Source organism: Macaca fascicularis, chromosome 2 (assembly GCF_037993035.2).
Source record: "Macaca fascicularis isolate 582-1 chromosome 2, T2T-MFA8v1.1".
In the NCBI taxonomy this organism is placed as follows: Eukaryota; Metazoa; Chordata; class Mammalia; order Primates; family Cercopithecidae; genus Macaca; species Macaca fascicularis.
In genome coordinates, this window is record NC_088376.1 from 3,864,801 (window position 1) to 3,877,861 (window position 13,061).

The 13,061-nt window shown below is 48.5% G+C and overlaps 2 protein-coding genes across 2 annotated transcripts in view; both read right to left on the bottom strand.

Moving 5' to 3' along the window:
- Nucleotides 1–13,061, bottom strand: part of LOC102137563 (uncharacterized) — a 186,781-nt gene that overhangs the window by 88,304 nt on the left and 85,416 nt on the right. The gene's annotated exons all lie outside the window — the stretch shown is intronic.
- Nucleotides 7,232–9,307, bottom strand: LOC102138817 (protein FAM151A-like). Its single transcript, XM_065539695.2, is given in 4 exon segments — nucleotides 7,232–7,990; nucleotides 7,993–8,052; nucleotides 8,055–8,122; nucleotides 8,232–9,307. Coding segments are annotated over 4 exon segments (1,815 nt in total). The 5' UTR covers nucleotides 9,212–9,307; the 3' UTR covers nucleotides 7,232–7,283.

The window sequence follows — 13,061 nt, forward strand, 5'->3', positions numbered from 1 at the left end:
AAAATACCTCTCAAAAAGTAGCATTGATGCTGTTGCCAAAACATGTTCTTATTGCAAAAATAAAACTGTAAATGATGTCATTTGAAGCAGTGCATGGTTATTGCTCTTATAATACAATAGTAAGTCTTATTTGCATAAACAGATTATATCTATGGTCATATAAAAGTAAAAATGAATACCTAAATCCAAACTGCTCTCCTCAAGTTACCTGGAACTGTGATATTTGCATACGCTGAACCATCTACTCTTGTTCTGAAGAGGAGAGAATGAAAACTAAAGAAAACAAAGAATCAAAGAAGCCCTGAACCAGCGGTGATTGGAACCCTGAAGTGACCCAAGGACAGACCGGCATGTGGCAACCTTCTGTTCCTTCAAAGCAGCTACTGAGTGTTGCCGTGAGCCTGGGAAGAGCACTGTCCCACCTGCAGTCCCACGGCGGGAAGAGCTGTGGTTAATAAGTTAGAAAGCTGGGGCTTCTACCGAGCCACAAAAGAAGCTGGAGACAGTGTGTGCAGATCTGCAAGCAAACAGACTCGTGTCTAACCCGGGGCTGCCGCGCTTCCCCTGCTTAGAAATCAATCATGCACAAGGGGTGGGGCCTGAGGAGCGCGGCTCTCACTTGTTACTGGTTTTTCACCCAGCAAGTGGGAAGTCCAGAAGGCTGACTCGGTCTCTAAAATGAAGCAAACCTGTGACGACCACAGCCACCCAACAGCAAAAGAGGTGGCAGAGGCTGGGTGAGCGCAGGACTGAGAATTCATGGAGAAAGTTCTTTTTAAGGACTTTTTAAGGGAGAGGTTAGACCCTTTAATTGGCCAAAAAGGCCCGACTCTAAGAGCCGACCTGCAGGAAGCCAGCCCGGCAGCTTCTCACATCGCCACTCCCAGCTACTGGTGGGCTGCCTGCTGTCCTTACCTCCCAGACAAGGGGGATCATGTCCTCCTTGGAGTCACCGCAGACCAGTGCACACTTCTGTGGCCTGTTTTGCTGTCTGCACTAACCTGCTGTGACACCACTATTGCCAACACAGCCACCTCCGTGTGGGGGGTCCCTGGACCAGACGCCCTGCTGTCTTCGTCTTAGGATACCCAGTTCCCAACAGTGCCTGCTGCACATTATCAGTAATCACAGTAAGTCTTTGTCCCGTGATGAGTCACCTTTCAGTCTCTCTGCAGTCTCTTTCCTGCCAGTGCCCCTTGGCTGCTCCCGAAGCCCTGACCCCTGACCTCCTGCCCTTTCTGTCTCCAGGGCCATTAAGTCCCCTGCTGGTCCCTGTCCTTGGAGCCCACTGACAGATGAGTTTGGTTCTGTCACCCCTACCTGCAGTACAGTGGCTCAATCTAGGCTCCCTGCAACCTCCACCTTCCGGGTTCAAGTGATTCTCGTGGCTCAGCCTCCCGAGTACTTGGGATTACAGGCGCGCACCACCACTCCAGGCTAATTTCTGTATTTTTAATAGAGACAGGTTTTCACTACGTTGGCCCGGCTGGTCTCAGACTCCTGACCTCAGGTGATCCACCTGCCTTGGCCTCCCAAAGTGCTGGGATTACAGGCGTGAGCCACCGCACCCAGCCGGTCCTGTTTTCATATACATTCAAATTCACTGATTTGCCACAAGAATGCTATCAGGTAGGTGCTGTGATCAACCCCACTTTAAGGGTAAGAAATAGGGGGCACAGAGAGAAGTAGAAAGAATGATTCCAGCTCAAGCCATCTGGCTTCAGAGCTCAGGCTCCTAACTGCTAATCCTAGATGGCCTCTCCCTAAGACACGGCGCTGCCTTGGTGAAAGCAGAGCGAAGCAGCCATTAGAATGCTCTTTGAAAGTATCTGAAAACCACATTCAAATACCAGCACCTCAGTTTCCTTCCTTAGAGGGCCCTTGAAAACATGTGTCTGACCACTTTGCGAGGCAGGATAGTGCACAATGGTGCTGCCTGAATGGCAGTCAGAGTGTCACAGCTTGGAGTGGTGCAAAAGCCGGGGGACAAAGAATTGTGGAGTCTTGCACCAAAGCCACACTGGGAACATCACACCCAGAGCCGTCCTTATCCCCCCAGATCTCCTGAAAAGTGAAGGGAGCTGGTATAAATAACAGTTTCCATTCCCATCCATTACCACGCCCTGCTTGCAGCCTCTGGGATCTCTTGATTCACATTTTCCAAATGCTGGGATTCTTAGGGCCTTAGTTAAGGAAGGCAGTGTCAGTCCAAGGGTCTAGATCATCCTTGCGGGCAAAAGAATGGTCCATTAAGTGGGCGTGTGAGCCCCCTCAAACTTATTAAAGAGATTCACAGTATATAAGGCATATTTATAAAAACCACATAATTTGATGCTCTAAAACAACCCTGTGAACGAGCTTAGGATAGATGATGTATATTATGTCATTTTGTAAATGAGGAAACCAAGATTCAGAGAAATAAAATGGCTCAACCAAAAGTCACCCAACTGTTAAATATCAAAGGAACTAAAAATCCCGCTTTTCTGTCTTCAGATCCTGTACTCTCCTCTCTACACCACAGCATCTCAATGGAACCATAAGCCTCAAGACCTGAGTTCAAGTTCCTCCTCTGCCACTTACTAATGTGATCTTGGCAAGTCATGTATTCTCTCTGGGGCTCACTTTCCACGTCTGTAAAATGGGGATTAAAAACTCTGTGTCCCGCCTGATTAATTCTCTATGACTTGGGAGTCTTCTGGCCAACCTCACTCTGAAAGTGTCACCAGACCAAAGATACATGGAGTAGTTGGCCTCCTTTATAGGAGGCTGCCCCGCTGGGAGATGGGAGAAAGAGGGGTACAATGCCAACTTGCTGAGGTGGGACTGGAACCGGCTGGGCTGTCTGGCTGACTTATGTGCCAAAGCAGCTCTGCTGGAGTCCTGAGCAATCTTCCCACTCCTTCCAACTCAGTTTGTCTGGTTGACATCTAAGTTCTCTTGTAGCCCTAAAAGTCTCTGAATCTATAGATCTGAGAAGCCAGTTCCCTCCACGACTGTCGCCAATTCACGTTTCCTCTGTAAATGTCATTTCCCCTTCTGCAGAAGCCAAATCACACTCCCTTCCCACCTGCTACAGAGTGCTGCTGTGCACCTTGACTGACAGTCATGCGAACCTGATGATTTCCTTGAAAGGTGCCTGCCTTGTTCAATCACTCAGTTGTAATGAGGTCATTGCTGGAACTGGCGCCTCCCACAGCCTCTGGATTCCAGCAAAGCACACACCAGACTTTCCAAAAAACTGCTGAAGTCTTGGGTGCCCCGGGGCTGAGTGCCGCCTGGCTGATGTCAACCCCCGTCCCCCAGCAGCCTCCCTGAGATGTTTCAATTACAGCTGGGCTTGCTGGCAGCTCTTGAAGTTCTCCCCCAAGACAGGACTCAGGCTCCCAGCTACTCTTCCTTACAAGTCACATTTTTATGGACAGCGCTGGCAGAAGAATAGGAAGAAGATTGGGGTTCATGAAATGCCACCACTGGTCCAGCCTTTTTTAGCCTATTGGAAGTGGGGAAACATAGAAAACTCTCAAAACGTGCGCTCTGGATCCCTGGATTCCCAAGAGGACCCTGTGGTGGGGGTTCCATGAAGCCAAGCTTTTCATAATGATATGAAGGTGTTATTTGCCTTTTCTCCCTGTGCTGCCGCTTGTAATAATGGTGCATAAGCAACAGGGAGTAAAACGACTGTCCCCTCAGCACAGATCAAGATAGTGACACTACACTGTACTGATAGCCGTCATATTCTCCACTACCACACACTCACAGCAAAAGATAAATTTTTTTAAAAGCCACACGTAAGCTTGTCTATGATGAAAGAGTAGAAGTTATTGACGTTATGAAATCTCAACCCTTGCGTAACACCTTGTTTCAACATGCTGTGTGGACTGGTAAGTACCACTAGAAGTACCACTTCCGCCACACATCGATGTACAATGATTGTCTCCAGGAAAAATGACTTGTGTGACTGCTTTGGTTAAGTGAACTAATCACTTTTTTCAGAAGATACATTTTTACTTAAGAAAAAACGACTGCCAGACAAACTAAGGATATTCAGACTGGGGTTTTGGCAGATGTTTTCTCAAAAATGGATCTCCTGAGACTGTTTCTTCAAGGAAAACAACTGATGGTATTTGTTGCCAATAATAAAATCTGAGCTTTCCAGTGAGAATCAGAATTTTGGAAAACTTGTGTTTACCACTGTGAGCTTGACAGCTTCCTAATAATACTTAAGGAGTTTTCCAATGATATTCCAATGGTAATACTAATGAATTGTGCTATCTAAATATTGGAGAGTAAAAATATCAACATTTGGAAAATGTATACAACACAGTGAACCAATATTTTTCAAATAATCAATGTCTGACGTTAGGCAACTACACGCAAGTAAAAGACACGTTCAAAGTACAAGAGAAATGTTTGGATTTTAATGTGGGACAGTACAAGAAGTTTATTGATATAGTTTCAGATTCCATATTGTAACAAACCTTTAAGAAACTATCACTTCTTGAGTTTGGGTATAGTATTAAAAAAAAACAACAAAAAAACACCCAGCCCGGCGAGGTGGCTCACGCCTGTAATCCCAGCACTTTTGGGAGACTGAGGCAAGCGGATCACTTGAGGTCAGGAGTTTGAGACCAGCCTGGTCAACAGGGTGAAACCCCATCTCTATTAAAAATACAAAAATTAGTTGAAATAGCTTGACCGAGAGGCAGAGGTTGTTGCAGTGAGCCAAGATCGTGCCACTGCACTCCAGCCTGGGCAACACAGCGAGACTCCATCTCAAAACAACAACACACAAAACCCATAATTGTCAAGAAGAATATTAAAATACTCCTCTCCTTTTCAACTACATGTCTGTGTAATGCCAGATTTTTCTCACACACTTTGGCCAAAACAACATGGCACAACCGATTGGATGCAGGAACAGCGATAAGTCACTGGCTTAATCTATTGATTCAAGCATTAAAGAGATTTGCAAAGATATAAAACGATGCCACTCTTGTAAGCAATTGTTTCTTGTTTTAGGAAATATGATGACTTTTTAGTTAAAACATGTTATTTCTGTTGACATGTAATGAGTTTATTGCTATTTTTAAGTGAATTAGTAAGTTAACATTTGTTAAATTTCTGTTTTAATTTATATAGTAAATAAGGACAGATATAAGTCACATAAACAAAATACTCTTGGAGTTTTCTGTAATTTTTTCTTTTTTGACAGAGTGTTGCTCTGTCGCCCAGGCTGGAATGCAGTGGCGTGATCTCGGCTCACTGCAACCTCCGCCTTCCAGGTTCAAGCGATTCTCCTGCCTCAGTCTCCTGAGCACCTGGGACTACAGGCACGCGCCACCAATTAGTTCCCAGCTAATTTTTTGTATTTTTAGTAGAGACGGGGTTTCACTGTGTTCGCCAGGATGGTCTCGATTTCCTGACCTCGTGATCCGCCCACCTCGTCAGTAATTTTTTATAGTGTGAAAGAATCCCAAGACCAAATAGTTTGAGAACTGCTAACCGGTGATATTCTGTAGTTTTAGGATTGTGGGTCCAGCTACTGTGGGAAGACTGGCTGTGGTCAACAACGGGAGGGGAGCCTTCTGCTACCGGTTGGCAAGAGCTACTGAAGCCTGGAACTAAGGCAGCGGCAATGGCATGGCCAGGGGCTGTAATGTGAGTTCATCATTACAATTGGGGTCACTACGTCATATTTTGGTTTGGTTGCAATGCTGAACCTTATGCAGCCCTGGCCCTGGAATAGGCATGGTCTCCTCTGAAGGGAGTGGTTATATCCAACACCAGCCGTTTGAGAACCAGATGGATGCTCTGACGAGAAGCAGAAATGAAGCAGGGAAGCAGGGAGAGGACCTTGCTCCAGCTGTTCTGGGTGAAGACCTGTTCTGGGCACACACTCAACTTGGCAAGTGCCAAGACAGTACCAACCATAGGGATGCCAGGGGGAGCTCCGGTGAGGCAGGCCCTTCAGGCTTCGAAGGGAAAGCAGGGGAATGCCAGGTATCCTGTGTCACAGTACGCCCTGTGCTGATCTCCCTTCTCTTATCACTGAGTCTCCAGTGGGACAAATCCAGTCAGGTTTTCCAGCCTCATCTCAGCTGTGCTAGAGGAAACTAAAGGAAGAAGCATGCATGTGTGCAGGGGAAGTCACAGGCCCCTACCCAAGTTATTATAAGTTATTTATGAGATGGGAGCAATGGTTAGGGAGAAATTCTCAAGAAAAAGGGAAATCGGGTGAATCAGAGAAACAGCTCCTCCATCCAGTGACTAGACCTTGTTTACGAAAGGCAGAATTTTCCTTAGGAGGTGAGAGAATTGAGAGACATTTTGGAAGAAGGAATAAATAGAATGAATTGAATACAGCAGGTGAGGACTCCAAAACTTATAGGACATCTACTTGGAGCTTGAGGTGCCTCTTAGACATTCCAGGTGGAGCTGCCCGAAAGACAGAAAGGTGCAAATGTCTGAAGCTCGGGAGGTCCAGAGTGGAGGCATTGGCTTGAGGTTCATTAACCTACAGAGGTCAGCAGTTCTTAGGCCTCAGAGCAATTCAGAGTCACCTATGGAGGACGACTGAAAGGAAGACGGCTGTCTCAGAATCTCCAGGAGTGACCCTGATGCACACCACCACGAGTTCTCTGAAGGCAGAGGAGACGCTGAGAGCTTCCGGAAAAAAGGGAGAAAGAATGAGTTCCAATTGCAGCCAAAAGCCAAAAGCATCTTGCTCCTGAGCACCAGAAGGCTGTCAGGAAAGAATGTGCTTAATTAAATTCTAACGGGCTGGCAGACTCCAGCACATGGAATACATCAACTGCTCGTCTTCAGACAGCGCAAGAGTCCTCTGCTAATATCTGAAGCCTGAAATGTAGCCACTTAAGCTCCCCATATATCAGGCATCGTTAGGGATCCCAGAAGCTGCACATGGGCCTGATCATAAACAGTCAGGGGGAGAACCAGAGGGCCATGGGGAGCAACCCTCAGCCTTCCCTGGATACAGCTGTGTAAAGTAGGCTCTTTCTTCTAGAAACAATCCTTTTCCCTGCAGCTGGACTGAGCAGAATGAGCGTTTCTGAAACATAGCCAGGGGACAGACTGTTCTCTTGGAAGCTCCAAGTTGTCTTTTCTAGCAAAGGAGTGACAGGGGTGAGTAAAACATTTTTCATTTATTAAAAAGCTTCTATTGACCACACACAATAAGCTAGATATCCAGACCACGGTTTCTAACCTTTCCTTTTCTGTTTGTTTTGTTTTGTTTTGTTTTGCCTGGAGAAAGGCAAAGGCCTTTATTTCTTCTTGCCTCCCCGCGGGCAGCCTCCACCCTGGGTCCACTGGCCACCACCCCTCGGTGCTCCGTTTTTGCCAACATCTGCCAGCAAGTCCTTGTGGTACCGCTGGGGCAACCTGTAGTAGATTCGGGTCCTGTCCACAGCCCTGGCTCCCAGCAGCACTGTCCTCTCAGAGGCATAGTCGCCCCTAGCTGGGCTGCGCTCCACTGTGACAGTGGCCCAGGGGGAGGATGCCAGCAGCCTGGCTACAGCTCCAGCCGTGCTGTGGCCCGGTGGCCTGGCCTGCATCTGGAAGGGCACAGGTTGCCAGAGCCCCTGGCACAGCTCTAGCATATCTGTGAACAGCTGTTCCTTGTAGCCACTGCCCAGCGCCTCCTCAGGCCAGCCTGGTGCCACAGTCTCACAGGGGAAGACCTCAGCCACAGCTCTAAGCAGTTCTCTGCCAGCCATGTGACCAGGGACTGAAAAACTCCTGTGGGAGATTTTGGCCCCCATCCACACAGGCTGATGCAAGAGGCCAAAGCTGAAGAGGCATGCCAGCAAGGCCAGGGACGGCCGCAGGGCTGCAGGCTCCACTATTTGCAAATGGACGCCCCAGTGTCCGGGATGTGTGGCCAGCTGCTGCAGGCAGGACTCCAACCTCAGGATGCTGCCACTTGGAGCACAAACAGTGGCCACGGGGTTCTCAGCCACAGTTCCCTCGAGCCAGTGTTCCGCAGGATCGTGCCTTCTGTGTCTGGGAGGGTGACTGTTGCTGTACCCCTGGGGCAGCATCAAGACCATCACCCCCGAACCACTGGAGAAGAGGGATCAGGCTGCCTCCCGTGTTACGTTTGCTTCCATGTGGCATTCACTGTGGGGCCCCAAATCGCCCAGGTGAGGGGGCTGCCATTCAGGGATACCTTCTGTAGGTCACAGCTGTACAGCCATCCTCTCTAAGCTTGCCAAGTAGAGGCCAGCTGCTTGAACTGCAACAGGAAAGGCTCAAAGATGTCATAGTAGACTTGATGGATGGCAGTGTTGTCCTAGAGGTAGAGCAGATCCTCTGCCGACATGGGGTCCGAGGCGACCTGCCACAGCATCAGGCTGTACCTCTCAGACTGGCTCAGCAGCCAGCTGGAGTGGGGCCAGGTGGCTCGCACCGTGGAAGACAGCACAGGGAAGGTGACTCTCTGGGGCACCACTCCTACCAGCTCGTGCATCTTCTCCACCATCGCTCGGGTGTACATCCTGTTTGGGAACATGGGCACGTAGATGGTGGTCCAGCCTGGAGACAGGGTGGCCTGGGGATACTTCTCCTGGATGAGGGCTAGGAACTCTGTGGCACTGACCTCAGTTGAGATGGGCATGTCAGAGCCCTTTAAGATGTCAGTGTTGATCCGCGTGGGCCGCCAGACTTTGCCCCCTTCTGTCAGCTGCCACAGGAGGTCCAGGGAGGGGCCCACCGCCTTGATGTTCTTGAAGTCCAGTTTGATGCCCTTCTGGGAAGAGCCTGGCATACCGTCCAGCCACTGCTCCAGTGTGTTGAAGCTACGGATAGCCAGGGGGTGTGCCATGATGGGAACTCCTGTCTCATCGGCTGTGCCGAGCCCTTCGACATTGACGTCAGCCTCCAGGACGGTGATGTTGCCGTTTGGGGCAGCTGTCGTGGCTTCCTTGCTGTTGGCTGCGTGGTACCAGGTGACCTCCAGGGCACCTCGGCGGCTGGTCTGACCCAGGCCCAGCAGGTAATCCAGCATGTCGGCCTCGGGGCTGCAGGCCTCCAGCTCACAGCCTGGCCGCCGCAGGGTGATGGCAAGGACTACCGCAGCCATGACCACCACAGAAACACAGGTAATGCCAGCCAACCCCCACCTGACCCGATTCTTCGACAACTGCTCCCTGCAGGCCATGACGACGCCTGGCCATGTCTCCCAGGGAGACATCTCAGTAGCATCTGGGAGAATGAGGAGATGCCTGTTTGCTGTGGATTATATGGGCGCCTCAACTGGGCTTCTAGACCAGAGATGAGACGGTGTCGGTACGAGGACATATTCTGGAGCCTGTGTAGTTCTATCTGGCTGTGGGCAAGTCAGGCTAACCTTTTAGTCAAGGGATCCGCAAGAGTGGTCCAGAGACCACGTGCATCAGCATCATCCGGAGAACATGTTTAAACACTGATGCTTAGGCCCCGTCCCAGACGACTGAACCAGAATCTCAGAGGACAGCCCATAATCTGCATTTTTAAATAAGTTCCCCATGATGCAAGGGATCCTGGTGCATCTCACCCTCAAGAGCTCTGTCCGTTACCCTGCACTGCCAGGCATCCAGGGGAGGTTTCTTCCCTGCAACACTCACTCCTCATTCACACTTCAGCCAAACGGACCCTGTGAGACACCCAAGTGTAGGGAAGGCCTGTGCCTTCTTCGCTTCTTGCTAGGGCTGTCTTCCCACACTCACCACAGGGCCACATCTTATCCTTCAGGGCACTGATGACATAGCCACTGCCCATACATTGGAGGTGCTCTGACAAGGGGCTCAGGCAATGCAGACCTTATCCAGAGAGACTGGAGGCGATACTGCAAAACGGTGCTACCTGGGCAGGGTGAGATGCTGAGGTACCACTCAAGCGTGTGTTCAAAGCCGCATGCTCCCTCCCCTTTCCTGATACCTGGACCCTCAACCTTGTGAGCCCAAGTGGCCTGTCTTTTCCCTCCTGCCAGCCTCTGTGTGAATTCCTGAGACAGCTTGGGCCTTCCGTCTGAGCCTTCTTAACCCAGAGTCCCCAGGCCTGCATTCCTTTCTTGGGGAGCTCTGAGCTTCCAAAAAGGGGCAGAATGAGTGAGAAGGGGGAGTGAAGGCAGCCTGAAATACCAAGGACCTTTGACAGGCTCTCTGACCCTGTGGAGCCAAGATGGCACCATTTCTCTCCAGTCTGGGCAATAAGAGTGAAACTCCGTCTCAAAAAAAGAAAAAGCCACAGGAGCAAGTCCAGGCACCAGGTAGCCTCTCTGTGGATGCTGCCTGTGTCTAGCCCTTTCTCTGCTTTAGCCAGAGGAAGGGGGGGTCAGGAACCCCAGGCACCCCCTCTGCTGTCTGTCCCACTCACATACAGGTCTCAGGCTGCCCAACAATTCGCCCTGCCCCATCGTTGGTTAGTCTTGACATTGTGCTTTAAGGGGTAGGCATGTTGATGGCAGCAGCCCCGTCACCACAGCCAGAAGCCTGGTCCCTTGCTGGCCCCCTCCACTCCCAGGTAGAAACAGTCTCTTCACTTCCCTCGCCTCCGCCTCCTCATTTGTAAGTGGGGTACAAAGTTCAAGTCCATACCTAAGTCTGGGGGCTGCTGTGAGAATTAATCTGATAATCGATGTTGAAAACACTGGCTTAGAACACTGTAAAACAGGCTAGATTTTTTAATGTTTCCTTCTTTCATTTTTGATGCTTGAAGTTATTTCAAAGCCTTGCTTTGCTGCTTTTAAAAGTCACATGCAGTCACGTGCCACAGAGGAACACCTTGGTCATTGATAGACCTCGTACACAACAGTGGTCCTACAAAATTACAATAGAGTCAAAAAATTCCTATTGTGTAGTATTTTTATACAACACCTTTTATCATTATTTTAGAGTGCACTTCTTGTATTTTTTTTTTAAGTTAACTGTGAAACAGCCTCAGGTAGGTCCTTCAGCAGGTATTCCAGAGGAAAACACTGTTATCATAGGAGACACGAGCTCCATTCACGTTACCGCCCATGAAGAGCTTCCAGTAGGATGAGGCTTGGAGGTAGAAGGCAGTCATATTCATGATTCTGACCCAGTGCAGGCCTAGGCTAATGTGTGTGTCTGTGTCTTTGTAACAAAACATTTATAAAATAAAAATAAATAAATAGAAAAAGTTTATAGAGTAAGGATAAAAAGGGAATATGGGCCAGGCGCGATGGTTCATGCCTGTAGTCCCAGAACTTTGGGAGTATGAAGTGGGTGGATCATGAGGTCAGGAGTTCAAGACCAGCCTGGACAACATGGTGAAACCCCGTCTCTACTATTAAAAAAAAAAAAAAAAAAAAAAAAAACTTTGCTGGGCGTGGTGGCATGCATCTGTAGTCTCAGCTACTCGGGAGGCTGAGGCAGGAGAATCACTTGAACCCAGGTGGGGGAGGTTGCAGTGAGCCAAGATTGTGCCACTGCACTCCAGCCTGGGTGACAGAGCGAGACTCTGTCTAAAAAAAAAGAAAGAAAGAAAATATTTGTATACAGTTGTGCAATACATTTGTGTTTTAAGCTCAGTCAAAAAGTTTAAAAAATTAAACATGTATGAAGTAAAAAAGTTACAGTAAGCTAAGGTTAATTTATTTTGAAGAGATAAAATTGTTGAGTAAATGTAGTATGCCCAAAGTGTCTTGTGTTTATAAAGTCAACAGTCATGTACAGCAACTCCTAGGCCTTCTCATCCACTCCGCACTCACTCATTGACTCGCCCAGAGCAACTTCCAATCCCGCAGGCTCCATTCATGGTAAATGTCCTGTACAGGTATATAGGTTCAAGGCACTGACTATGTACACATTTTAAAATCTATACCTTGCCAAGGTATACGTTTTTTCTTTTATACTGTATTTTTGCTGTACCTTTTCTATGTTTAGAGACACAAATGCTTCCCATTATGCAACAGTTGCCTACAGTATTTAGTACAGTCACATGCTGTACAGGTTTGTACACTAGGAGCCATAAGCCATACCGTAGAGCCTAGGTGTGTAACAGGCTACACCATCTAAGTTCGCGTACACTCTACGATGTTCACACAACAATAAAATTGCCTAACCATGCATTTCTCAGAACAAATTCCCATTGTTAAGTGAGGCATGATGGTATATACACTGCAAAACATTTTGAAACAGTAAAAGAATAAAGAAACTATTATTTATAAACCCATCACCTAAGCAACCTTGGATATTGTTTATTTATTTCCTTCTTCTTTTTTTTTTTTTTTTTTTAATTTGAGACAGAGTCTTGCTCTTATAGCCCAGGCTGGAGTGCAATGGTGCAATCTCAGCTCACTGCAACCTCCACCTCTCGGTTCAAGCGATTCTCCTGCCTCAGCCTCCCGAGTAGCTGGGATGACAGGCATCCACCCCCATGTCTGGCTAATTTTTGTACTTTTAGTAGAGACAGGGTTTCACCATGTTGGCCAGGCTGGTCTCGAACTCCTGACCTCAGGTGATCCACTCGCCTCAGCCTACCTATGTGCTGGGATTACAGGCGTGAGCCACCGTGCCCGGCCTCCTTCCTTCTTTTTTTCCCCCCCCCCCAGCTGGGATCATGCTCTGTTTGTGAGTTTGAATACTGTTTTGGAGATTTACTTATGTGCACAACGAACATTGTGAGCATAAAGCTTTTTGAGTCACTTTTACAGGAGAATTTCCCAGAAGACAAATCACTGGGTTAAAGGCTATGACAAAGCTCCTGATGCATGTATCATAACTATTGTTAGCCCTTCCCCCCAGAGTTGGAAACTAAAGCTCAAAGATTGAAATACACAGCAAAGCTGGACAGAAACTCAGGGCAAGGTATCCCATGTTCTGTGGTCTACGCTCAACAGCACAGCATGAAAGAGAAGGCGGCCCCTCCTGCAGAGCCCGGGTTATTGTGCACTGATGAGGACAGGCAGCCCTGTGGGGGATGAAACCTGGAACAAAGGCTGGGGCACTGAAAGGACAGCCTGGGGTTCAGGACAGCTGAGTGTGACTGGGGATTCTTCTGCAACTCTGTGACCCTGAGCAAGTCCCTTTGGCCTCAGT